The sequence below is a fragment of the Ictidomys tridecemlineatus genome, chromosome 5 (assembly GCF_052094955.1).
Source record: "Ictidomys tridecemlineatus isolate mIctTri1 chromosome 5, mIctTri1.hap1, whole genome shotgun sequence".
Classification (NCBI taxonomy): Eukaryota; Metazoa; Chordata; class Mammalia; order Rodentia; family Sciuridae; genus Ictidomys; species Ictidomys tridecemlineatus.
In genome coordinates this window covers 197,279,752-197,306,147 of record NC_135481.1, presented here as the reverse complement: position 1 = coordinate 197,306,147, position 26,396 = coordinate 197,279,752, and the positions used below count along the sequence as shown (strand labels likewise).

General features: G+C 60.2%; 1 protein-coding gene across 5 annotated transcripts in view; it reads right to left on the bottom strand.

The window, feature by feature from the left end:
* The window catches only part of Phactr3 (phosphatase and actin regulator 3), a 186,365-nt gene that overhangs the window by 51,831 nt on the left and 108,138 nt on the right, over window positions 1-26,396 (bottom strand). For 3 of the 5 annotated variants that reach the window (XM_078052084.1, XM_005325389.5, XM_078052086.1), the window contains exons 2-5: window positions 16,753-16,914; window positions 13,929-14,006; window positions 8,301-8,483; window positions 526-738 (exon numbers count right to left, since the gene is read on the bottom strand). In XM_078052084.1, coding sequence (XP_077908210.1) covers window positions 526-738; window positions 8,301-8,483; window positions 13,929-14,006; window positions 16,753-16,914 — 636 coding nt within the window. Of the gene's footprint in view, window positions 1-525; window positions 739-8,300; window positions 8,484-13,928; window positions 14,007-16,752; window positions 16,915-24,616; window positions 24,724-26,396 lie in introns of those variants that run through there. The other 2 variants (XM_078052085.1, XM_021726375.3) reach the window with 2 other exon arrangements.

Sequence of the window (26,396 nt, the reverse complement as noted above, 5' to 3'; positions counted from 1 at the left end):
CTGCTTGAGGATGAGCTCTTGAGAGCAACCACCTCTCGGAGACGGCCTGCTCCCCCCTGAGACCAGCAGCTCCAGGTTCCTGGCAGCGATGGGACAAGGGTGCCCAAGACGGAGAGGAGACGGGGCACGTGGGGCCTCTGCCCAGCCCCACGCCCCTCTGACCACCACCCTTGTGCCTGGCTCTGCCCTGTTGCACAGAGCTCCTGGCAAAGAGAGTCAGCAAAACGGAGACCAGGAGCGGGAGAGGGAGAGGCGCTCAGAGAGAGGCAGAAATAGGCTGCTGCCTCTCCATGTCTGCAAGGAGCCCCTCTGACGCCACAGAGAGGCTGCCCCCACGGGCCTGCAGAAGTGTGCCCTGGCTTCAGCCCTGGCCCCAGAGGCAAAGGGCCAGAACCTGCCCAGAGTGGGGCCCAGCAGGACTGGTGGAAGTTGGGGAGGGATGGCAGGAGGGGTACGGGGAAGGATGGACGGACGGACAGACGGATGGAGGGGAGGAAGATGGCTGAGGACAGGATGCAGACCCACCTGTGGCGTTTTTCGTGGTTTTGGAGTTTGCCTTGGGTGGTGGAGTGGGCAGCAGTGGGGGGCTGGGGAGCTGGCCCACGGACCTCTCCAGGGGTCTGGGCGGACTTTCCAGGGAGTCAGACCCAGATGAGGCTTGAGAGAGCTCGTCGGTGGTGGGCAGGAGGCTACTGGGGTCTGCGTCCTCCCCGCTGCAGGCCGATGGCACCTTGGTTGCTTCAAAGGCAAAACAGAGCACTCACAACTTGCTCCCGGGACCACGTGGTGAGCGAGCCACGCAGGGGGACTGGTGGGAGGGGTCGCAACAGGGAGCAGAACGCAGAGGGGTCCCCAGGTCAGCCATCAAGTGGAGGGAGGGAGGCCATCCTGAGTGTGGGTGACCCTGCCCCTTTCCCTCACAGTGGCCACTGTGACAGGCCGGGGGTCTGACAAGCCCAGGCCCAGGTGCCTCTGCACTTACTGTGTGTATCCCGAGTCACTAAACCTGTGCCTCCACTTGCTCGTGTCCCTGTACTCGTGACAACAGCCCCTCAGAGATCACTGTGAGGTTTCAGCAGGAAGTGACAGGTGTGTGCCTGGCACCTCGAGACGCTCAGGCTACCAGCTCTGGCTTCATGTCCAGTTTCCAGCAACCCTGGCCCTGGCAGGCCAGTCCAGGCGGGGGATGCTGGCAGTGAGATTGGGTTTTGAGAAAGGGCAGCTGGCCCTCAGCCTTGTCCTCTCTGCAGTTGCACGTTGAGGTCCCCTGCCTCCTAGAGCACCCCAGGCTGCTACCCTCTACCTTCTCGTTCCTCTCCTTGCCCAGCCCACATTCCACTGTCCACCATTTTTGTTTGTTGGTTTTGGTAGAGATTGACTCCAGGGGCACTCAGCAACCGAGTCTCATTTCCAGTCCTTTCTGTTTTTTGAAAGGACTTTGTCTCACCAAGTTGTTTGAGGGCCTCACTGAGTCGCAGAGGCTGGCCTCAAACTTTCCATCCTCTTGCCTCAGCCTCCTGAGCCACCCGGCTAACAGATGCACACCAAAAAGCCCAGCACTGTCCGCTATTTCAACAGCAAACCACCAACGCCCAAGCCCCTTGCCCAGCTTCCTTTTCACAAATCCTGCCTCTGGATCAAGCCAGGGCCCACCGGCTCCCACCCCTTGCAGGAGGAAGACCGTGACATGAGGGACTCTCAACCTTTAGGGTCCAACTTGGCTGGCCCCGCCCCCAGACGAGCGTCCTCTGTCCTTTCCTGCCCCCAGCTCTCTCCCTTCTCCTCGGCTGTGCCCGAGCTTCACCTACGCTCTGCAGGGTAACCAGGCCTTCAGTGGGCGCTCCTCTCAGATCCCCACTCCACACACGACCTGCTGTCCAGGAAGACAGGTGGCCCCTTGGGGACAGGCATCCTCACTCCCTGCCTCAGTGAGCCCCGAGGTGCCAAGCCCCATGGAAGTCACATGATGAACCTCTTCAGGTCCTAAGGGACGTCCCAGGGAGGATGGCACCACCCTCGCCCCCGTCTCCCAGGGAGCATCCTGGTGGGGCCGTCCCCAGGTGAAGGGCCGACTGGGGGACGGAGCACGTGGGCTCCTGGGGAGGTCCTCCTGTCTCTGTCAGTGTGTCTGTGGTGTCTGTCACTGGCGGGACTCACCGTCTCTGAACCTTGCTGGGACTTGTGCCCAGCCTGCGCTGTCCGCGGTGCTGAAGTCAGTCAGGCTGGACAGGGCAGGCCTGTCCCTGCCCTTTAAGCACCCAGTGAGGCTGTAGATACAAAGCCACAAGCCAGACCCTCAGCCGCCCCCTCTTCTGGGCCTTCGCCGCCTCTGACAGCTGCCCCCAACTCCCAGGGAACATCTCAGAACAGATGCAAGGGCACCCAGCTGCCATGAAGGTGACCTTGGCCACCGTGGCAGGCTTGCACTCTGGCCCTACAGGGGTGTCTGAGCGAAAATGCTGAGTTTATTTTCTTGTAATTACAAACTGTCCTCAAAGCCTCTTTTTAAAGACCCCTGGACCTCAAGACTGTCATTGTGTCCAGTGAACTGTCACCTGCAACTTTTGAAGTTCACGATTCTGATGAGTTGTTTCACTTAATAATTTTTCTCTGACAATACAGACATCTTATGAGTCCTAGGTCAAAACAGTCGTGGGGTTTCCTTGTTAAGCCGCAGGTGAGCAGAGATGTGCCCATTTTCTGACACCAGTCCTGGGGTTTGCTGGGTATCCTGCCTCACCTAAACCAGCACAGGGCCGCAGACGCGAACTCTAAGGACACACGCTCAGAGCCGATGCCCTCAATACCAAGCACAGGACCAGGACTGCCAGGCACAGGAGGGCAGGAGTTCCCGTCCTGCAGGGGACTGGTCCCCTCCCCTGGAGTTCCTGCAGCCACACATCCTGGAGCCCTCTCCCTCTGTGGGGTGCTGTGTGGGTAGAGGCCTGCGGAGCAGCCTGGCACCTGTGGCCTGCCCTGACAGCTGGACTCGGCATGCCTCCTTGCTCGGATCGAGTCTGGGTGAACGGTCACACTGGCACCCAGCAGGATTCCAGTCAGGAGACCTAGGAATGGCTCTCCGGGCCTCACCCAGGCCAGTCTCCAGCACTCCTCCTCCTCCCTGTGTGCTTGAGCCCTTTCCAGATAAGTGTGCTGATCTCTGGGCCTCCATTTTCTCATCTGCACGAATCTCTGCAAAAGCAACCATCCCTGTCCACAAGGCACAGAGGCTGGCATGAGGCCACCCAGTGTGAGCAGCCATGGGCCATGCTGCCAGATGAGAGCACCCTTAGGCAGGCGGAAAGGCCTCCCTGTTTTAGGAAGGCATGTTCGGCCTCGGCGGCCACTCCTCGTCATGAGGGCTGTCCTGCACCTTAAGGCTCAGCAGCAACCCTGGCCTCACACCACCAGGTGCCCGCAGCCGTCCCCAGGTGAGACAACCCTGATGACTACAGACACTGCCACACAGCATGCCTGGGGACAGTGTGCCCAAGGCTGGCACTACAACCCTAGGTAAGCGCCACTCAGATTTTTAAGGCACATGCATTGCGGTGGAGGGAGGCCTGGGTGAGAGCCACAGCTGGGAGGCTCTCCTGGCCCCAGCCGGGTCCTGCAGAATGGAGTGCTGGGCAGGCCCGCTTGGCCTCTCAGGGGCCCTGGAATCAGCATTTCAACAAGTCTGTGTGGGGCGTGGCCAGGTGAAGGGCCTACTGGGGGAGGGAGCACGTGGGCTTGGGGCCTCGCTCCTGGGTCAGCCAATGAGGTCCTCCTGCATCTGCGTCAGTGCTCTGAGTCGTCTTTCACCAGAAAGCCTGGATCTGGCCTACGCACCACTGAGAGACTGTCCCCCTGGGCTCTGGTACCAATTTCGCCATTTCTTTAGACCACAAGGATCTACCAGTTGAAGACCAGCCCGAACACTCCTGACCTCCTGCACCCTCACCTTCAGCTACACTTTCTGCTCCTTTGAAAATTAAATGTATCAGGTCCCCAGACCGCATCTCTGTCCCCACCACCTGCTCCCTCTTCCTCCCGCTAGTGAGGCCTGGCCCCTCTGGGAGCCCTAGCTGCCCTGCCAGTCGTTGCCTGGCCCTCGTGGGCTCTGCCCCCTCTAGCAGCTGCCTGGAGTCCAGCCTGGGTCTTCCTCCCCATCTGCCCTCTCAGGAGTCCACCCCATAACTGGACCTCTGGCGTCATAACCCCTCCCATCCCTGGTGACCCCTGACGGCTCCTCTGAGCTCTGGACTCATAGCCACCCGACATCCCCAGCTGGAGGTCAAACAGGCATGAGAAGGCACACCCACACCAGCTCTCGATTCCCAACAGGCTCTCCCTTGTTGGCCACCTTCTCTCACCTGTCCAGTGCCAATCCAGCTTGTGTTACTGAACATTTGCAGGGTCCAGGTGCTGTAGGAGTTGCAGCCATGGCATGAGCAAGACAGAGCCCCCCTTTACCAGGCTTATGCCACCCAGGCCACCAGGCACCAGGACTGGGCACCCACTGGGCCTCTCTCTCCTCCTTGCTCCACGTCTTACTCCCAATTCATGGTCAAGTCCTACAAGCTCCATATCCAAAAAATGTCAGAACATCCACTTGTCCCACTGAGAGCTGCCAGGGCCTCTGCCTGAAGCCCCGCTGGCCCTGATGGCCCTAGCTCCACCCTTGCCGCTCACCTATCCCAAGCCCATCTTCTCCCCCAGGGCTCAGAAAACCTTCTCTAGAGGGCCAGAGGGTGAATGTTTTCTGTGTGAATTTTATGGTCTTTGCTGCAATTACAGTGTGTTGATATGGAAAACTCTGAAGGCCTGGCCAGTCCAGATAGCAAAGTCTCTCCTGGATTCTCACCAACACGGCCGTGGGGCCACCCCTCACTCTCAGCACTGCCCAATAGGACTGTCTCCTCCCTGTCCACAGGGTGGCCACTCATGGCAAGTGGCCACAGAGCCATGGACGGGCTGGTATTCCTGGGGAGCTGGAACTTGATTCTAATTTCTTCAAGTAACCAGTGGCTACTGCACTGTAGAGGGCACCTGGACCCTCTGGGACTGAGTCCAGGGTCCCATGCCACCCTTCCAGGCAGAGAGCAGGTGGGAGGCAGGTGCTGAACAGAGGGAGGTGGGCACCTCACAAGGCCTTCCTCATCTGTGCCAGTGCCTTAGCAGCACCTAAAGGCCACATGTTCAGGGACAGGGTGCGGAATCTGGCCAGCAACTTGCAGCTGGAGAGTCCTGTTCAAGATGTAGAAAAGGCTCACATCCCAGAGCTTTCCAGAATCAGAACAAACATTCTTGGCTCTAGTTTTGGTGTAGACTTCTGAGATTAACATCAAACCCCAGAGCCAGGCATGGTGGTGCACGCCTGTAATCCCAGTGACTCGGGAGGCTGAGGCAGGAGGATCACAAGTTCAGGGCCAGTTTCAGCAATTTAGCAAGGCTCTAAGCAACTTAGCAAGACCTTCTCTTGAAATTAAAAGAAAAAAAAAAGTCTAGGGATGTGGCTCAGTAGTAAAGTGCCCCTGAGTTCAAACCCTAGTACCAAAGAAAACCAAAATAATAAACAAAACTATCAAACCCCAGTGTTGTCTGTGCTCTGTGGCCTTAGGAAAGTGACTCACCTCCCTGGGCCCGTTTTTTCAATGCATCAGGTGGTCACGAGATAACTCAGTACATGTAGAACACGCTCACCCAGGGCCATTTCTTTTTATTAGTGCACTTGTGGGAACCAAGGTGGGCACCAGATGGGCCCTGCCGGGTCACACAGCACTGAACAGGATCCTGTCCCACGAATATTTAAACACAGGCTCCTCCCAAGAGCCACAGGGAAGGCTCTGCTGCTACCGTGGCAGCGTCCGAACCAGATCAGGAAAAACATTCACCCACACACAAAAGCTCAGTCCCCCCAGATCACAATGACCGCCAGGCTCTTTGACAGCTTCTCTTCCTGGGAAATCTGCAGTACCCCATGTAAACAGCAGCCCCCGATCAGGTGTCACCACCTGGCTAAAGGGGAGCCACCTGCCAGCCAGGGGTGATCCCTCTCCCCAACCCCGGGAAGTTCATGGAAGGTCTGACAGCCGAGAGCGCACTGGAGAGTGCCCAGGGGCTCCTGTGCAGACTGCGCCTAAGGGCATCATGTGAACTTGCCCAAGGTCCGGGAGAGAAGCTGGGCCCAGGGGCAGGCACTCACATGACTTGTCTGCTGGGTATTCTGTTTTCTCTGACATGGGGTGACATCTGTCAGGAAATTAGCTACAACATGGAGGGACTGGACCCAGATGCTGGCTGCTCCCTTGGGTGCTGAGGTTCAGGATGTGAGAACAGGAGAGGGCAGTACTGGGCCAACAGCTCAACCTCCCAAGCTCTGAAACAGGAGGCTTCACGGCGACCTCAGTGACTACCTCGTTACCTCCACAGGCCCCAGGCTGGAGGTGACCAGTGAGGCCAGGCAAGCCCCACAGACAAGACCCCACAGTGGCTGATAAACCGACCCAGTGGGGCCTCAGCTCCGGTGGTCACAAAGGAAATGCACATCTGGATTTTTTAAATCTTAAAAAAAATTGTAAGCCAATGTCTAAAGCAGCATTCGTTCGTGATCTGTGCCTTGTCACAGTCTGTTCCCTCATGGAGGTGTCTCTGCAGGGCGGGCTTTGAAACAGACCCAGAGCCACCTGCTGTGGGGACAACACTCCTGGTGCAGGACCAGGGCCTGCAGGGCAGGGCAAGATCTCAGGCTGAGGAGCAAGATGCAGGTGGTCCCACCTCCAAGGGCACACAGCCAGGAGGGGCACCGCCTCCCAGGGTGTCTGCAGGCCAGAGACCGTGTGTCCAAGGGCTGGTGACCATGAGGACAGGGATGGTGATGATGGCTCATCATAAGTGGGGCAAAGCTTTCCGAGTGCCAGGGAGCACCAGGGCTGAGCTGTGGGTTCCAGGGATGGCATCAGCCTGGTGTCAGAGACCGTGTCCCACCTGTCTTTAGGGGACTCGCTCAGCCTGCCGGTCTCCTTTCCACCATGGACCCTGCTGGTCTCCTGGGCCGTTTCCACTTAGGGCACAGCACTCAGGGCCCCTGTCTGCATAGCACACGCCCTGAACACAGCTGTCCACACACCTGTCATCACCAGGGGCCTGAGGACCGGCCTGAGGACTGGCCTGCATCCCTGAGGAGTGAGCGGTCGAAGCAGACCCCCCTTTGTGTGGCCTGCTCCTGTTGGTGTGTGTCACCGAGTGACCTCACTTTGGTTTCAGTTTGTTTGTAAGGAAACCCCTCTCCTGAGCCTGAAGGAAGCCACTTGTGCTGAGCAGTGAAAATAAGTACAGCACTCTTGAAATGTTTTCCCATTGTCTGTCCCCGTGCCACCCACATGACATCACTCATGTCCCCAGGGGCTCAGGGCCCACAAGGAGAAGCTCAGTGCACAGTGAGGAGCCTGCACCCCTCACGCCCGCCACCGCAGGCAAGTCGCTGCCCGGTCCCCCCCGCCGCACTCTACAGGTGAATCCCCTTCACTCCACCGGACTCCGAGTGCCCTCCGGGAAGCTGCCCAGCCTCTCGCCTCTGCCCCAGCTCTGGCCGCACCCGATCACTTCCAGCCAGTCAAAGGCACCTGCTCTCTCTGCTCCTTGGCCAACTAAGGCCACCGAGATACCACGGCCGTTTCAGGAGTGGGTTCACTGCGCCTGCCACCCCCTTCCATCATCATCTCTGGCTGCTCCTGAGCCTCCAGCCCAGGGCTGAGTGGCTGCATCGGAGACACCTGGCCCCTCCCAGGACAAATCATCAGCCCCTGGGCTCTGCCATTCCCGCCTCCTGTTCTCTGCCTGGTGCCCTGCTCCTTGCTCTCTGCAGGGTCTTCTGTGCCTGGCCCTCAGGCAGGGGCAGCCCGGAAGGTCCTACATGCAAATGCGCAGCTGCAGCAAACCTCTGCTCCGAGAGCCCAACCCAAGCCACACAGCTGGCCACTGTGCTGGGGTCAGCTGAACCCCCCACCCCAGAGGCTCCTCCTCCAGAGACTTCTGTCCCAGTGAACACACAAAGGCATACCAGAAAGGTCACCCGCGAGCGTCTTTAGCGACTCACTCAGCCGCGCCAGACTTGGGGAAGACAGAAGGGTGGTTCTTCCCATGTTTGTGCCAGCTCTGTGCCAGCTCTGTGCCAGGGCGTGGCGGGGCTAGAAGCAGCCGTCTTGAGAACAGAGCCCCATGTGAGCTATGCCCGGTCCTCAGCGGGGACCCCGGTTGGCCCCCAGGCTAACGATCATTTGGGGACTAGCTCAGCCCGCAGGGTCTCCAGCAGCTACCTGCATCATCCAAGTGGGTGTCCGAGGACAGTGGCTCCTCCAGGGAAGCCTGGCCCTCCCCGGTGGCCACGGGGCTTCCTGGCTGCACGTCATTTGCTGTCAGTGTCTCCTGCTTGGGAGTAGAGGGTTCGCTCTGGGTGGACCGGGGGCCTCCGTCGGGGCTGCACATTTTGCTTTCAGCATCTGCAAGGAAATTGAGCCATCAGCGGGGCCACGTCTCTCTCCCAGGTCCTTTTATTCTTATAGGATTCCTTAGGAAGATGCCACCCAGGCCCTGGTGCCCACCTTCCCCAGGGAGTCTCTCCTCCTCTGTGCTCCCAGCCCAGGCGACCTGTGAACCTGAGCCCCTGGTTTCAGTGTGCCCACTATGACTCCAACACCCGCAGGACGCTGGACAAGCCCCCACCTACATCCACTCTCTTGCCTTTGGCCTCTGTCTGCCTACTCTGGTCCTGCCCTCTGCCTGATGGCTTGGTGAGCTGTGGGTACCAGAGGCCTCTGTCCCAACAGCAGGCTTGGGGACAAACCAGTGTTCTCCCTGGACATGTCCTCCCCGGGTGCTGCGCTCTTGCCAGGCTCCTGTGTCCTGCTTCCCTTGGACACATCAGCATGTGGCCAATGGTGGGCGCCTTCCCTGGCTGCAGCCCGTCTCCCTGGGGGAGAGCTAGAAGGGCAGCCTGCAGATCTACAGCCAGGATGAACTCAAATGTGAGCCACGGAGGTCTCAGCAAGGCCAGCGGATTCTTCCCGGGAGGGAAGGACCTGGGTACAGCCAGGGGACTCACTGGGTGGACAGGACTGGGTGTCACACCACTAGTGTCTTGGCTTGCCATGACAGTTTGCTCATACTTGACCACCTCCGTGAGTCTCTGCCATTGGATCCCCTGGAAGGCAGAGGAGCACATACCCAGGGGCACAGCGTGGGGCCCCACCTTACCCACGCCACCCCATGCCCTGTGTGGCAGGGGCAGCTGCCTGCGTTCACAGGCACCCACACTGGGTCCTAGAACAGCCTCATTATTGCTGTCAATCATAACCCATCTCCACCACCATCACCACAGTAAAAATAAGATGGCTGGGTCACAGAATTGGAGCAGCCAAGGTCTCCAGCATCATGAAGACCCCAGACCCTCTGCAGGTCTAGAATCTCCCCACTGGCCTGGCAGCTCAGCCACTTTGCAGGGTCCCTCTGGGCTGTGCTCCGAGTGCCAGCCCAGAATCATGCTCAATGAGAAGTTCGTTCCCAAAATAGCCCTGGTGCCAGGGCCGTTGCTAGGAAACGCTGGTTGGGTGGGGGTGGGGTGGCTCAGGCCCTGCTCCTCTCACTCAGGGTCAGTGGGCTCCCTGCAGCCAGGCTGCTCCACACTCACTGCTCTGCCCCTCGGAGGGCTGTGGAGGGAGTGCAGGGAAGCGTGCTGTCACGCTGAGCAGGCACTCGGCAGGGAAGCACAGGCCTGTGCACACAACATGCACACAGCATGCACACACAGCCCCGGGATCCGACCACAAAGGAACCAGACTCTAGTTATTACTGTCCAGTTCCCCAGGACCCCGCGACTCCCGGGTCACCGAACACAGCGCCGAGGTACATATCTAGTGACGGCGCATGAAATTTCTTAAATTATTTAAGAAACTGCTGAGTCAGTGCACACAGGAAGACGGGGGAAAGTTGTTCAGGGACACCATGGTGTCCACGCAGGTGGACGTCCAGCCCTGTTTGGCTGGGGACCTTCACGCCAGAGAGGCTGTCTGTTCTTGGTCACAGACATTTCAGAGGAGGGACAGAACAGAAGAGACAGGGTGGGAAAGGGTCACTTCCCACAGTGACCGGCCCCCTCTTTCATCCATCTCAACACCACAAACGGGCATTCCTAGGTCCCAGCAGCTTAGCAGAACTGCAGGAAAGAGGAGCGGCCCAGGTGGTTCCTGGACACACACACTGACAGAGTCCTAAGGACATCTGCTGAGGGGGGGGACACAGACCCGTCCTCTGGGCCCAGCGGGCTCTGTCCTGTCAGCCTGCCCAGGGCCCAGCTCACATTGCTGCTTGGGCAACTCCAGGGTGGTGGGCATGTAGGCCTGTGTTCGTCTGCCCTGAGTGCGAGCCACGGGACACTAGGAGGTTGGTCCTGACCAAGGAAGCTCACGTTCGAGTTTGTGGGTCACCAAAGAAGCCGGGCAGTCCACTTCCAGGGTCTGCCCTGCCTGCAGTCCTGGCCACAAGGCACGCACACTCAGTGCAAGCGGCCGGCCACAGGGGGGCGCCCATGGCCACAGGTTGGTCCTCCTTGCTGGGAGGTGGTGGTGGCTGATGACCGATTCCTTAACCCAGACCCAGGAAAAACCAAGACCGAGGACCACCCACACCTGGGGGAGGCAGCAGGCCTCAGCCCTCACACCCCTCCCCTTCTAGGAGGTGGCTGAAGGCTCCCCTAAACCGGGAGGCTCCCCTGGCTGCCAGTTCCCATCCATATGGGAGAGCCTCCTGGTGCCCCCAGCACTGGACAAACTGGACAGGTCATCCTCAAGGGGACTTGCCAGGGGTTCTCTCAGAGGCCTATGACCAACATCTGTGTGTATCCTGTAGCTCTCTCATGGCTGCAGATCTGCCTAAAGAATACACCACAGAGGACCCACGCCCCACAGGAGTTCAGGGAAAGCAAGGCCCCCAGCCAGCCACCCAGGGGCAGCCCTGGGCTCCCCCTTCTGATGTGCCCCAGAGACTCCCTGGCCTTGCTCACATGTAAGGGCAAGCTCACTGTGGGCCCCCACAGCTGGACTCCCCTGGGCGTGTCTCACCCACGCCACTGGGGGGCAGCGAAGAGGAAGGCTCCTCATGCCCAAGCCCCTCTCCCACCCCCGTGCCCCACCCATCCCCTACAGGCACCTTCTCCGAGCCCCAGGCCTGCTCCCTCAGCCGAGAGGTCACCCCTCCTTCCTGATCTCTGCTCAACCTTCCCGAAGTTGGAGTCGGCTGGGGGGCTCACCAAGCCCTGGCGCCCACGGGGTCCGAGAAGCATCTCATTGAGCTGATCCCAGCAACGGGGGATCGGGATGGCTGCCAGGTGATTCTCACACGCAGCAGACACAGCCAGCCTCTTGCCCACGGCTGGCCTGGACAGAGACACCCCCTAAGCCCCACCAGGTGGGCCCTGTCTCCTCTTCTTAGGGTGCTCTGGGCCCTCCTGTGCCTTCCTCTTCTCAGTTGTGACTTTGTACAGTTGTACAGTTGTACTGCTTGTGCCCCACAGGACCGTGTCCTGGGAAAACAGCACCCATGTCCTTGGCTAACACAGTAGGCGCTCGGTAAGGCTCTGCACCATCAATTTATGGTGCATGCTCACTCTCAAGGACAGAGATGGCACTTGTGGTCACTCTAGTTCCTGCTCAACAATTGCTCAGCAAGAAGGAAAGAGGGGTGGGGGGTTGGGAGTCCACCCTGGGGCCCCGAAGCAGCCCTCCACCTATTCCATGCAGCCCCAGGCCAAGAATGGATTTTACATCTTCAAATGGTTGGAAAATAAGAAAAATAGTTTGTGACTCATAAAAATTATTTGAAATTCAAATTTCTGCATCTATAAATAAAGGTTTATTGGCACACGTCCATGCCCACACACGTATGTACCATCCCTGGCTATTTCTGCCCTGTGACAGCAGAGACGGGCGGTTGAAACCAACTGTAGGGCCCCTGCAATGGCATGTCACCCAACACAGGCAGGAGTTCAATCCCCAAAGCACAGATTAAAGGTATTAAGAGGCTCAAAACAATCTGACTGTGGTGTTGTCCATGGGAAATTTGGGATTAGGAAGAGTATCAGGGTGAAGCCCTTGATGATATTCTGGGGACCTCATAAGAGGAAGAGGGACCACAAAGCTGTCTCCTTACCATGAATGCTGTGCCACCTCAGGGCTCTGCCGGCAAGAAGGCCGTCATCAGAACCGAGCCAACACCAGCACCTTGCCCTCTGGCCTCCAACACTGGGAGCTGAGGAAACCCCAGCACTTCAGTATGGCAATGCAGCACGGACGGATACAGTCCCCAAAGCCTGGAACACTCACCATCCGACCCTTTCCACAAAAAGGCGGGCCACCCCTGGACCTGCAGACACTGGCCACGGGGCCTCTGTTCCGACTACATCCAACAAAACCATCTTACAAACATTCAGAGTTTAAAAAGGCCAACTGTACTCCTCCTGAAAACTCTCCTCTTTAATTATTCAAAAATTAACTTTTGACAAGAATCAAATCTATCTTTACTTCCTCCTTATTCATCAAAACTAATATTTTTTGGACTAGATGATGAAAAAACTCAACATCATTTTTCTTTCCCCTTTCTCTTCCCAAGATCCAAAGGAAACCCTTTGGCAACATAATCAAAATGCCAGAGTTTGGCACTTGGGTCCCATCCAGACTTCTCTTTCAGAAGAAAAAAAACTCCACCAAATCCACGTCTGAATAGAGAGTGAAATGTCCAAGCACCACGGGGCTCCCTCCTGGGTTTCCTTGCAGGTGGACAGTCCTGGTAGTATTCAGCAATCCCCCCGTGGGCTTCCCCTGACACGCACAATCGACCCCTCACTCTGGGCCTCGGAGAGGGGAAGGCTGCCGAAGCCCCGGACCCCAGCTGGGGTGTGTGCTACAGGCCTGGCTGTGCACGATCTGGATTTATCGACTCCGTGAGAGTCCCTCCTAATGTCTGATACTTGGACCAAATTGCAAAGACACCAGTCATATTTTAAAGCAGGAAGTGGGAGGTAGGAATTAATATATGCACACAAGCCTCGTGCAACTGGCTCCGTGGGGCTTCAGTGAGGGGCAAAGAGCTAGGTCCAGCGCTAGAGAGACTTCTAAGTGGTCGTAGTGGGTTTTGTGAAACCCCCAACCAAGATTTCTCAGACCAGAAGGCACGAAGGGTGTGGGTGTCGGGATCTGAGCCCAGTGCCCTACACCCATTGGAATCCCTCGTGAAGAGGAGACTGGGCAGCTAAAGGCTTCTCTTCGGTAAATTGTGTTGGCAACAGTGATCAGCCTTGTGCAAACAGAGGGCCATGTGCACGCCACCAAAACGGAACTGCTAGACAGACTCAGAGACCAGGCTCCACACTGCATCTCTGCTCTCATGCACATGCCCAGCGGGAGTCGCGGCCTGACCCTCACCTCCCTCACCTGCAGCCCAAAGACGAGGCTGATGCACACCTGGCACAGCCTGTGCCCCAAATGCCTGCCACACGGAAGTGGTGGGAATAGACTGTGGAGTGGGAAGAATTTGCCCCAAATGGGGATTAAAACGCTAACATGGGAAAACTTAGGACCAACAAATCCCACCGCTGCCACTTCAGAGGAACCGAGAGGAGCCTGGAGCCCCTCCTCCCCCTGCTGCCAGACATCCCCAGGAAAGGATGCACTTCCCAGTGCCCGGGAGGTGCCCTTCTGCTCCCCAGGGGATCCTCCGCTGTCGGCAGGCCCCTGACTCTGGGGCGTTTCTCCAAACTTGGAGGCTGAAAACCCCACATCTGGACACCGGACGCCCCTGACGTCCATTCTGTCCTGAGGGGCTTCGCGCCTGGCTGCCTGGCTGGGCGAGCCCAGCACAGTGACCTTCGTGCCCAGGGCCCACGCCCCTCTTACCCTGCTCCATCATCTCCAGCAGCCCCTGCTTGATGAGCTCCTCGCGCCCCTGCTTGCTGGCCATCTTCTTCTCCAGGGCTGCACAAGACACAAGGCCCACATGAGTCACGGTCAGAGGCTCGTCCAGGTCACAGCCATGCCCACCTCAGGTTTAACAGACAGTGGGATGGCAGGCGCCAGGCGTGCAGGCCTGGCCCAGGGGCGGGGGGGACATCGAGCAATCTGCCAAGGTGAGAGGCTGTGACTCTCGAGGCCTGCCTGTAGCACCTGCACACACAGCACCGTCCCCCAGGGCACCCCCACCACACACCCCCAACTCGCCATCTGGGGAATGAAGCCCCCTGCCCCCAGCACCCCGGGGCGCTATCTGCAGCGGGGCTGGCTCACGTTAGTGGGCCACTCTGAGTGTCTGTCCACGCACTCTTCCCAGCATCTCTCTCCCTGGGGTGGGCTCTAACAGATCACAGGTCAGCAGCCTTCAAAGGATTCACCAGAGGGACGGGCAGGGAAGGAGGGGGCCAGCCAAGGTCCCTCCACTGACCCCAACTCACAAATGGCATGCAATCGCTCTCCAGGTCAGCCTCTGCCCCTCCCAGGGCAGAACTAGCTCTCACAGCACACCCCAGGTCCCGCCTTCCCGGCAGCCCCCCGTCCCCTTCCTCCCTTCCCATTTGCCTACAGGTGAACCCCAGTTTCCAAACACACAGTGCGTAACCACTGGCTGCTTTCTTTGAAAGATCAAAGTGCCTGCTCTTAAGCAGATCGCAAAGCCCACGCATTCCAGGTGCAGCCCCCCACCAGGGCTCAGGACACGTGGGGTGGGCTGGTCACTCAGCTCTTGGTGGGTGGAAGCGGCAGATGGCCACCAGGTGAGGACAATGCAGTGGTGACTTCTATCCGGGCACAGGGGGTGCTGGCAGCCCCCAGGGAGCAGGTCCAACTCAGCCGCCTTCATGGACCCTGAGGTTGGGGTGCAGGCGGGGACAACAGGGGTTCTATCATGATGCCAACCCAGCATGAGCACCTGCTGTGCCCCGGCTGCGGCAGTCACTGTGAGCAAGACGCACCCAGCCTCTGCCCCAGGCCAGCGCGTTTGGGCAGAAAGGACCACACCGGTTTACAGGCGGGAGCGTGGTGTGCCAGGGCTGGGGTCCTGGGTGGGGTCGTCTGGGACTGCCAGGGCGAAGGCCAAGAAGGGAAACCAAACAGGTGGGAGAGACATTTTGGGGAGGAGGGAACATAGACTCCTTTCTGCAGCTGTGCTTAAAGCGGGTCCTGGGTGCTGGTTGTGTGGCCAATGCCGAGGCCATGAACTCTGAGCTGGGGGAGGGGGGGTGGAGATGGGGTGATTCACGCCCCCAACAGAGGGGCTCTGAGCCCAGCGGCCACTTGGCTCCTCCCATGGCCAGGTTTGGATGCAGGACTTTGCCTCCACTGACCCAGGTCCTTCCCATGGCCCAAAGAGGCAGCTGGGCACAGGGCAGGGGTGGTGGGGGCAGATACAGTCCACAGAGGGGTAGGAACATCAGTCCTTCAGAGTTGGGGAGCAGGCTGGAGGCACCCCCAGGGCGGACGGCTCAGATGCGGCCTCCTGTTTGGCAGGTGAGTGGCCCTGAGCCCCTGCCAGAGTCACACTGCATCTCATCCCAACCACTGCCGCCTGCGACGTTGGGGATCCGATGCTGAAACCAACAGCCCATGGCTTTGAGGGGACGCTGCAGGTGTTAAATGTCCTCCCAGGGTCACCCGAGCATCCGGGTTCCTCAGCTCAGTGCCGGGAGAGGCGCGGGGCACGGGGTCCTGGGAGAGGAGGCTGGCCTTCCGATCCCACAGAGAAGGTGCTGAGCCCAAGAGGGCCAGGCCCCCTGTGCACTCCCCCTCCATGGAAGGTCCACACGGCAGGGCCTGGTCTCCTGGGTCCTTTGTCCCCAGCACACAGGACCCGGGGGGTTCTTGAATAATGACGCTGGTCTTGTCTTCATTCTTGGCAAAGAGAATGTGTCGACTGACCTCTTCATTAGAAAGCGATCAGCGCGTCATCCCATAGGCTGGGAACCAGGGTGAGTGGAGCATGGCCGCTGCCCTGGCCTGCCACAGGGCACTGCTTACACTGCTTTGTCCCCACCTCCCTCCAAGCCCTGCAGTGTGAGCCTCTCCAGAGCAGGGGAGGAAAGCGGAACCCGGGGCCGCAGAGACAATGGCCTGCTGTGGCACCCACAGGCCCGTCCCCAAGGCCCAGGCCCAGCTCCCGGGGCAGCAGCCCGGCTCATGGCGAGCAGCGCAGACAGGCCTCTGGGAACTGCGGTGCTGGGCTCCAGCCAGGGCCTCCCCTGCCCATAGCATGTCCTGCCGCCCTCTGGCCCCGAGTAAGGGACTCTCCCAGGCCCAGCCTGTTCTGCACCCTGGGGCAGACAGGGCCAGGAGAGGACTGTCCCAGCAGGGGGGACACAAGCGCTCTGCTGACACCTGCTGTCCCATGCCCGGTCTTGTCATCACCTTGGGGCAAGGACCATGGTGGAGTCTCGTGAGGGCTCTGTGCTTGCCGCTGGGCTCCGGCATGCTGCCCTAGTCCACCTAGCCCTGCACCGAGTCAGAGCCTGTTAGCGAGGCCCCAGGGATTGTGTGCACCCTGGGTCTGGGCAGTGTCCCTGTATGGTGACTGGTACTGACCCACCCCAACCAGGTGCTGGTTAAGGGAGGTGACCAGAGGGAGGCTGGGCGGCTTCTGGTCCTCAGAGCCACGGAGCACAGCCCGCCCTCCTGGGTGGGGGCCGGGAGACAGCCGAGGGTGACCGGGCCTCGGCCAGCCCCGCCCAGGGCTTACCTGAAGTCGTCTGCTTCAGCTTCTCAGTTTTCTTTTTCCTCCATTTCCAAGGTTTGAAGATCCTGCCCAGGGTGGCCAGCTTGCTGTTCCTCCTCACGGGGGGAGTTCGAATCCCTGAGACCAGATACTCGGAACGCACCGGGGGAGCTTGGTCCATCTCATCTGGAAGACGAAACCAAGAGAGGGTCTCAAGTGGCCCCCAAGCTACCTGGCCACCGGGGACCCAGAAACTCCCTCACCTGAGGGGAGACCAGTGAGTACTCAAGGCCTAGAGCCCAGGAGGGTCATCAGAGCAGTGGACACTCTGGGGCCCCTTCTGACGGGTTCATATACAGAGCACATTCGAACATGGACAGCCGTGGGCAGCCCTCCCCCAACTCTGCCTTCCACCATGGTAATTAAAGATTGCCTCGGTCCACAATGAGACATCCCCTGCCCCAGGGCCTTTGCTCACACTGTGCTTGCTATCTGTGCTGCTCACTGTCTCGCCCAGCTTTTCTCTGCTTCATAAACCACCTACCCAGTCACACATTGCTTCCTCCAGGAAGTCTTTTACCAAAGAGAGCCAGGCCCTTCTCTTCTGCTCCCAAGGGGACCTGGGCAGGCAAAAGAACAGCAAATCCCACTGGGCACTGCCCTCCCCCAGCTGTCAGCTCTCCAAGGGCAGAGAGCAGGCCTAGCACAGCTGCAGACCCCGGCCCAGGACTGCCCATCGGGTGCCTCAGCAAACAGCTGCAGGCTGAGCCGGTCCATGAAGGACAGAGGGCAGTGGCTGGCCTTCGGATCCCCTCCTCGCTGGGGAAACTGGACCATGTTTGTGAAGTCTGTGGGACGCATGCAGATGGTGTCCCGGGGAGCTGCTGGCCGGGGACTGGCTGCAACCCCAGGCCATCACTGGTGACTGGCTAAGAGTGGGGGCTTTCCTCTTGCGGGCCGTGTGCAGAGGTGAGGAGAATACAGCGGAGCTCTGAGCACGGGAAGGAGGCGGACCTGGGGTCAACCGCCAGGTCGGCACAGCAGTGTGCAACACCAGCACTCCGAGTGCGAGGGGCTGCGTGCAGGCGTGTGCAGAACGGGCACTGGGTAGAGGGAGGCTGGGGAGGGAGACAGCGCTTCGGCACAGGCTGCAGAGCAGCTGGCCACGCTGGCCGTGAGAGAAGCTCAGTCGGATGTCACATGGAACCCAACTAGTGAGACGCAGAGTGGGAGGAAAACTGCCTGGGATGACCAGCGCGGCCTCCATCAGCTCCCGTGGACCCATCCCATCCTGACACGTTCAGCACAGTGTGGACACACCGCGGCAGAATCCCTCCGGGGACAGGCAAGGGATGTTCCCTCCAACAGTGACGAGGACCTGAGTCACCCAGGCTCCAGATCAACCTCCAGTGTCCTTTGGGCGGAAGTCCCCGGCCTGCCTGTGAGCCCACCCTGGTCCAGGGCCTCCACCGCACACACACTCCCACCCTGAGCCTGGCCGCCCTCCACACCCAGGGGACGTCGCTCTATTGCCACCTGTGAGAAAGAGCTGGGACCTCGGATCTCTTCAGATCCCAGAGTCCCCGAGCAGAGAGGCTGGGGGGCAGGGATGGAGGGGTGGCCGACAGTTCGGCAGCAGAAGGGAGAACCGGCGTCCCAGGGGCCAGCAGCCCGGGGGCCAGGACCTTCAGCCCTTCCTCCTCCTGCCTTCCCACCGAGGCATCCCTGCTCCGTCTGCTGCCCCACCAGCCTGCCACGGCCCACCCGGGGCCAGCCCCGCAGGCAGCGTGGGAAGAACCAGCACGTGGCAGCATCAGGAGGACCAGGGGGCAGTGGCCTCTGTGCCTGGTGACAGACAGACCCGGCTGGCAGCCTCGGGAGTTCCCACAGCTTATGATTTCCAGAGAACTGCCCCGCGATGGCCCACCCCAAGTCTCAGTTTCCACATCTACGAGGTAAGAAGCACCCTGCAGGCAGGACGCAGGAGCTGGAGCGTGGCCTGGCATGGCCTTGGAGTCGGGAGGCACAGCGACCCAGGAACAGGGGCCTGACATATGTGGTGGTGCGTGTGAGATGGCATCATGCTGGGCTTCATGGTCACTTGGACATGTGCATACCAGGCTGGTCGCGCTGACCCTCCACCTGGATGTCCACCGTGACAGCTTAGAGCCAGCCCACCAGTGTCATGGGGCTCACTCTAGACCTGAGCCACAGACTGTGACTGTCAGCATCTCTTCACGGAGGAGCAAACCAGGGCTCAGAGCTGTGAACCGACACTGGTGGTGGCCGGGATCTCCAGAACCCCTCACGTCCCTAAGCTGCTCCGGCCACCTACACCAGGACACGAAGTGGGGGACACCAAGACAGGAGGCTCTCAGCAGAGCCAGCCTTCCTCCGGCCCCGTTCACTGTGCACTCTCCCAGGCAAGGTGGCCACCTGTGGCCCAGGGAGCAGCCGCAGGCGGTCATTCCATCGGGCAGCAGTCCAGGGGCTTGGCGAACCGTGAAGAAGTGGGGACAACGATGTCCCCGATTGCTTTTCTCAAGAGGGATCCCAATTCCCAGCACCTGGCCCCTTGCGGGAGAACCAGGGTGGCCAAAGGGCATCCCAGGCCCGGCCACCACCCCTCCCCAGGGACACAGCGCAGGAGGATGCAGCGGGCCTTCTCTCTCCTGAGGCAACTCATCCGTGTTTTCCCCTCTCCTTCCTCCGCCCACGATGCCAGATGGGAACGGAACTGCCAGTCCACGAGGACCCAGAGAGACGGCTGTCCTGGGAACGTTCCCGGCACAAGGACAGAAGGGCCAGGTCACCCTCAGCCTCCAGGCGCTGGGAAGAGGAGGACACGGGGATAGGTGCGGGAGGCCAGGAAGCAGCGCACAAAGGCCGGTGGGGGGTCGGCTGCCAGTAAGACACGAGGTGCTGTAGCCAGACAAGCCCACCCCAGAGGGAACCTGCAGGGAGGGTGGTCTGCTCCAGGCCACTGCATCCAGGGGCCAGTAGAGCCCCACAGGAAACACCCTGGGGCTCCAGAGGAGGGCGATGTGCGGCCTGGGCTTCCTAGCAGCAGGGGCAAAAAGAGCAGCGTATAGAATAAACTGCCAATCAGCCAGGGTGTGCGACTCCACTGTCCACCACCCGCTGCCCGGACCTCCTCCGGCCTCCTGACTGGCCTTCTGCCATCCTGGAAGCACAACTCGAGTGGTCTCACCTTCCTGCTCAGCCCCTTCCCCAGGGCGCCCCTCTCAGGACAAAATGCCAAGAGGTCACCTGGTCTGTCCCGCTCCCTGCTCTACCATCGTCTGGACTGTGCACTGACAGCCTCGCGCCCTGCTGAGGACGCAGCTCCCCTGCTCTGCTACTTCCCAACAGGGGCCCGAGCCCCAGCCCTCTCCTCCTCCCACCCCTGCGCCTCCCCGTCCCTGTCGCCCCGCTGAGCCAGGAGGGGCATCCTCCAGTCCTTGCTGGGGGCAAGTGATCTGCTGAGGGTGGAAGGTGGGCAGGGGGTCAGCGCCGCCTCCCACCAGGACCAGCACAGTTCACGGTTGGCTGTCTCCTGCAAACTCCTTCCCCTGGTGGCCAGAGCAGGTGCTGGGTCCCCACACTGAGACTCTCCCGCACTCAGAAGTGTGAGGGGCAGACCGCGCGCCCCCCTCCCCTGCAGGGCTCCCTCGTTGATGCACCCACTCGGCCATTCACCCACATGCCAGGTGTCATGCCGGGCACCGGGCCTACCAGGGGAAGAGGAGACACAGACGCTGCCCTGGGGCCCAGCTGCCCTCGGGGCCTGACAGGTACCGCGGTCACTGGAGCAGCCTTGCTCCGGGGCTCTGCACGCCCCTCTTCCTCGTCCTCATCTCCTGCCACCTCCACGGGCGTCCCTGCACACCCTCGTGTTCATTTGCCTGTGCAGCAGTGTCCCTGCCTGCCTACGGCCATACTGCCTTCTGACGGGAGGCCACAGCGAGGTCCCGGGGCCCAGAACAGCCCTGGCGCATGGCAGGGGGGGATCCCTGAGGTCCCCAAGAGGCCCTGGGAGACGTGAGGGGCACAGAGCTGGTGGTGCAGCCGGGAGGCGAGCAGGGCCTGCCTGTGACCGGCAGGTGGCAGCTCTCAGAAAGGGACTGCTCCAGGGCAGGTGGCGGGCCAGGGGGAGGAGGACCAGCAGGCAAGGACCGTGGATGCCCCAGGGAGGCTGCGGGGCCTGCAGGGGCTGGACCTGGACTCAGAGTTCAGCACAAAGTCCCTGCAGGGTCCTCAGCTCCAAGAACCCACCACAGATGCCCCAGCCTGAGAAGCTCCGGGAGGGGCCTGGGTCATCGGGCGCAAACACCCCCACCCGGGGAGACAGGTACCCAGAGGTCTGCAGGTGGGTTCCCCTCCCCCAGGAGAAAGCACCCCTCCCCTCCTCCCGCCCCAGGCAGCTCAAGCCCAGGCCAGGTCAGCCGAGGGCCAGCAGCAGGAGGGCCTTCCCGGGGGCAGGAAGGTCACCACGGGCGCTGCGCCCTTCAGTGGAGGGACACCACGGGCGCTGCGCCCTTCAGTGGAGGGACACCACGGGCGCTGTGCCCTTCAGTGGAAGGGGTACCACGGACGCTGCGCCCTTCAGTGGAAGGGACACCACGGGCGCTGTGCCCTTCAGTGGAGGGACACCACGGGCGCTGCGCCCTTCAGTGGAAGGGGTACCACGGACGCTGCGCCCTTCAGTGGAGGGGGCGCCACGGGCGCTGCGCCCTTCCATGGAGGAGGCAGAGGAGGGTGGTGTGTGCTGGTGAGCAAGCAGGAGGGTGGCCACAAATGCCCATGGGTGTGTGTGCAGCGAGGTGCACGTGGGTGAGTGGGCGCACCTGAGGGTAAGTGCCCGTGGACCTGCGCGTGTGCCCACGGAGGGAAGGGACGGTGGGGAGGCTGTCTTCCCCTGAGACCTCTCCGCTCTCTCCCTGGCGTGGTGAGGAGACGCCTTCCCACCGTGGGAGACTCCGGGAGGTGCCAGCGCATTAGCAGGTCCCCATTAGCAGGTCCTCGAGCCTCGAGGAACAGCGGTGCTAAGTGCCAGGGGCACCTGGCACCTCCGAGGCATTAGCTGTTAATTACCCAGACGCCTCTCCTACATCTGCTGCTGCTGAGGAAGCCTCACACAGCCTCGGGCCGGAGCCCTCCTGGGGCTTCCAGAGGACAGCTGGGCGGTGGCCCACCCTGCTGGCATGACCCCTGGGACAGCCCCAGCCCCTCCCAGGCCTCGCAGGCCAGGGTGGTCCACCCACAGACCCCGACCTGGGAGTCAGGCGCTGTTCTGGGACCTGCCCGCTGACTCTCTGCACTCTGTGCCCGGCGCAGGGCCATCCCTGGACTCACACTCCTTCCACCAGCTCTTGTCACTCCAGCCATCGTGCTAGGCCCAGGTTTTACTGTCCTCTGCCTTTCCCGGGGAACACCATGCCCATGAGAACAGGAGCTGTGACCCTCTCGGTCCTGTGCCGTGGCATCTCTGTGGCCCTGGCCCTCAAGGTTGCTCCAATAAACCCCTGGAGCCGGGCGGGTGCCTCCATCTGACCTCGAGGGCCCCCCTTAGTGGCCTCGAATTTCTCCTTTCCCGTCTTCCACCACCACCCTCCCCGCCCTGTGCTCCACCTCATCAGGACAACGTCCCCCAGGGAGCCAGCGGGAGGCTGCCCTCAGGAGGCAGGGCCAGGTGTGCCGGAGGACAGGACGCGGGAGTCTCCCTGTCCGTTTCATTCCTTCATTCACAAACTCCTCCGACCTGAGACAGAGCAGGCCACCCTCAGCCGGGCCCTCCCTCTGCGGGAAGCCCACCTTCGCGGGAAGCCCACCCTCGTGGGAAGCCCAGGCCTGGGGGGAGGGAAAAGCCAAATGGGGAAACTGGAGCTGAGCTGTGGAACGGGACCAGCTGTGAACGAGGCCAACAGGAAGTTGGGGTGTGGACCCAAGGACGGGGGCCTCTTCTCTTCCCTGAGTGCCTCCCTGTCCCCCAAACCCCTCCGCCAATACTCGGTGACACCATCTTTGAACAAAGCCCAGTGCTGGGCACCCTCCCTGCCCTGGGGTCTCACTGGCCACAGGGCAAACCAAGTGCTTGGAACCCGGAAGAACCAAGACAGGAACCGACTGCAGAGGACACAGCTTCTCCTCCTGGGGTGGGGAGGAGGCTGGCGGCATGTGGGTTGGCAAGAGTTAAAGGAAAGGTGCGCATTCACAGAAGCATGGATGGTGTGAGGGGCTCAGTCCCCGAGATCCAAAAGCCCAAAAGCACTTCACATAGAGAACGGGGATCCAGCGATGCCCGCTCCCTGGGGCCAGTTGATGACCACGTGCCAACACAAACGCACTACAGAACCCCGCCATCTATCACCACGCCACTGACCAAAACTGATCCCAAGAACACAGCCTGAAAATCAAAAAGAATTCTTCACGGATGAAATATCGATAACTGGAAACCCCACTGTGTTGTCCTTTCTGTCCCTACTCTGCTGGCCTGGGTCTGTGCACTACCCGAGAGCCCCAAGGCAGGGATTCATGGTTCATGGAGGACAGAGGAGTTCAGAAGGCAGGTGTGGGCCAGCCAGGAAAAGCTGCAGGCTGTGACAAGGGTCTTCAGGACACTGGGGAATCACCAGGACGTGGCCAATCAGCCTGGAGACTGGACACAGAGAACCTCAGCGTGGGGGGCAGGTGGGAGGCCAGGGCTGAAGGCAGGGGCCCTGAGGGTCACAGGCACATTTGGGAGTCAGGGCCCCAGGCCTGCAAGGCCATGCCGGTCAGCACACAGCAGCACCTGGAGTGCCCCCGGCATGGCAGGCTCTGTTGTGGGCACCTGATGTGAACCCGCAGTGTCTGCCCCGTCCAGATCCCTGTAGCCATGGGAAAAGGCAGGCACAGGGCTGTGAAGGGATTTCCCAGGTCACCAGCCTGGGTGACAGAGCGGGGCAGAAAGCAGTGGAGGTCACGCCAGCTGCTCCAAGAGCCCTCAGAGAGGCTGAGGAGGAGAGGGCTGGGGCGTCGAGCACGTAAGCCAGACGGAGCAAAATCAAGGGCTACTGCGTCGAGGGCCCCAGGATCAAGGGCCTGCAGCCAGTCGGCAGGGATTGTGGCTGGACAAACGTTCTGGGCATTTTAATAGACTCGTCCCTGAACCTCCAGGCCAAATGTAAATACAGATTTCAAGGCTCCCAGATGTAAAAGCCTTCTTGGTTTGATCTCCACTCTGGAAAGTTCTTGAGTAACCGTTGAAGAGCATGGATTTCCGGTGTGGTGATCAATAAGAACAGATCAAAGGCCACTCTGGGACCCCTTCCAAGGACGGATTGAGGCCACTCACCAGCCATTCACCATCACGCTGCTCAGGGTGGAGGAAGGACTGGCCACTGCGGTGGGTGGGAGGCAGGGAGGGCTGCAGGCAAGGGGCCAGAGAGCCCCTGGGCACCCCCGGCTCTGCTCTCTGCAGCTCTGCCAGCCGGTCCGTGAGAATCCCTGACCACCACCCACCCTCGGGGCCTGTGCTGGGGAGACACTGCTGCGTTTCCAGGGGGCAGGGTCCCTTCCTGCCCCTAGCACGTAGCGCACGAGCTGGCGTGTGGCCTGAAGGAGAGAACGAGTGGGGGAAGAGACTGATCCCGGGATGCAAAAATGGAGGCAGGGTCAAGAGCAAGCCAGCCACTGTCGTCCACCCGCCGCCTTTTCTGTGCCCCTTGACACGGGGAAACTGCAAGTCCTAAATGACCTGCAGCCTCCCCTCTGCCCACCCTGAGCTCAGATGTCACCTCCTCCTGCCGCTGGCCACTGGAGGTGCCAAGCACAGAAAACTGACAAGAGCCTGGCTGAGCTTCAGAGCGAACCCAGCCCCTGGGAGTCAGGGCTTGAGGACACTCACGCTCAGCAGGACACACACGTTCCGACGTCCGCTGGGAGGTGCGGGACTCTCGCGTGTCCATTCCAGCTAAGCACCTCCATGGAGGCAGGGACTGTGTTTTCAGGGCGTCTGACGTTCGGGAAGCAGAGGCTCAGAGCAGGTGAGAAGAGTGCCAGTGGGTCACGTGGCTGGTAAGCGGCAGGGCGGAGTCAGAGAGCCAGTGGGGGGCGTTGTTAGGAAATCACGGTCTACACCTCAAGCCCCCTCGAAAGCTCCACTCAGTGCCAGCATGACCAAGGCTCTGAGGAGTCCTGCAGGGCGCAGTCCTGGCCAGCTCTTCAGCCAGCTCCTCCTGGAGGGTCCTGACCCCCCCCCCCAGCACCAACCCAGAGGCCGTCAAGGGGCCTTGGAGCAACAATACACCCGGGTTAAGCAGTCCAGTGCCTTCCCGCCAAGGGCGGTGCGTGGTTATCTATCTTTGGAAAATGAAATCCTTCTCCCCCAATATCTGTGTCTCAAAGTTAATAGGATTCTCTAAGATCTTGGCAAAAACTGGGCCTCAAAATTCCCCAAGTCATGGAGCTTCTAGTGGCCCCAGGCTCCTACAGCGTGATGCTGAAGTGAAGCTGTGACCAGAGCCGGCCCTCTCTGGAGCAGCTGTTCTGCTCACATGCGTGGTGCGGAAGACACCCAGCCAACCAGGAAGCCATCTGCTTAGCATCAACCCATAATCCTGCCAGTGGTCGCCAGCGCCTGCCAGGCAGATGGCCACTTCTCCAGAGAAAACCAGCTCAGCTCTAGGCAGGTGGACGGGGAAGCAAGAGTTAAAACAGGAGGGCGGGGCCTGGGGAGGGGGCGGAGCGGCCCCAGGGCCTCAGCTCCTCTCTCTTTTGCTCCTGCAAACTCCGGAGCCTCTGTGCAAGTCTTTCAGGGCGAAGAGCAGCTGTCAGGGACATCCTCCTAAAATCTGTGCTTCACCGAGAGCAGAGAAGGAGCATTTCAGAGGGAGGACACGAAGTAGAGCACCTCAGGAGGCTTCGCAGGGTGCAAGCTTAGACAAGCCCGGGTGAGGGCTGCAGTGGGCCCTCCAGCCTGACTTCCCAAAACCAAGGTGAGGAAGTTCCTCCTTAAGGCCTGTGAAAGCCAGGAGGGGTGAGCGCTCGCACCTGGGCTTGGACTTAGTTTTGGATATCTGTTTCCAACTCTTTTAGACATGTTGCAGGAGGGGACCGTGGGGACACATGGTGCCCTCTACCGAACCTCTTGAGGGACCACAGGACCCTTTCACCTGTTGGCACTGCTTTCCATTCCCACCAGGAGCAAAGTACCCACACCAACAACTCAGGCAAACTCAACGCCAAACAAAGAAGCCAGTGGCCAAGAGGACGTGGGGCCTGTTCACATGGCATGTCCACATGGACAGAAAGCACATGGGTGGTTGCCAGGGGTCAGGGGAGGAGAAGAGGACCTGGTCTCCCTTGGGGGTCCAAAGCTCTGGAGTAAACACAGGCAGCGGCTGCAGAGCTACGCAAGTGTACTGAGTGCCACCAGACTGCAAGGCAAATGCTATGGATTTTACCTTCAATAACAACAAAACAATAGGAATTCCTATGAATTAATGACGTCAAATGACCCAACAGAAAATACACACAGTGCTTGACCACTTTACAAAAGAGGGCACCCAATGGTCAGTGGGCAGATAAAAAAGATGCTCCACCTAACTAATATTCAGATAAATGTAAATGAGATCCTCCCTGATTGGTGCAAGGGAACCACACCCTCTAAAATGGTTAATAAGGCC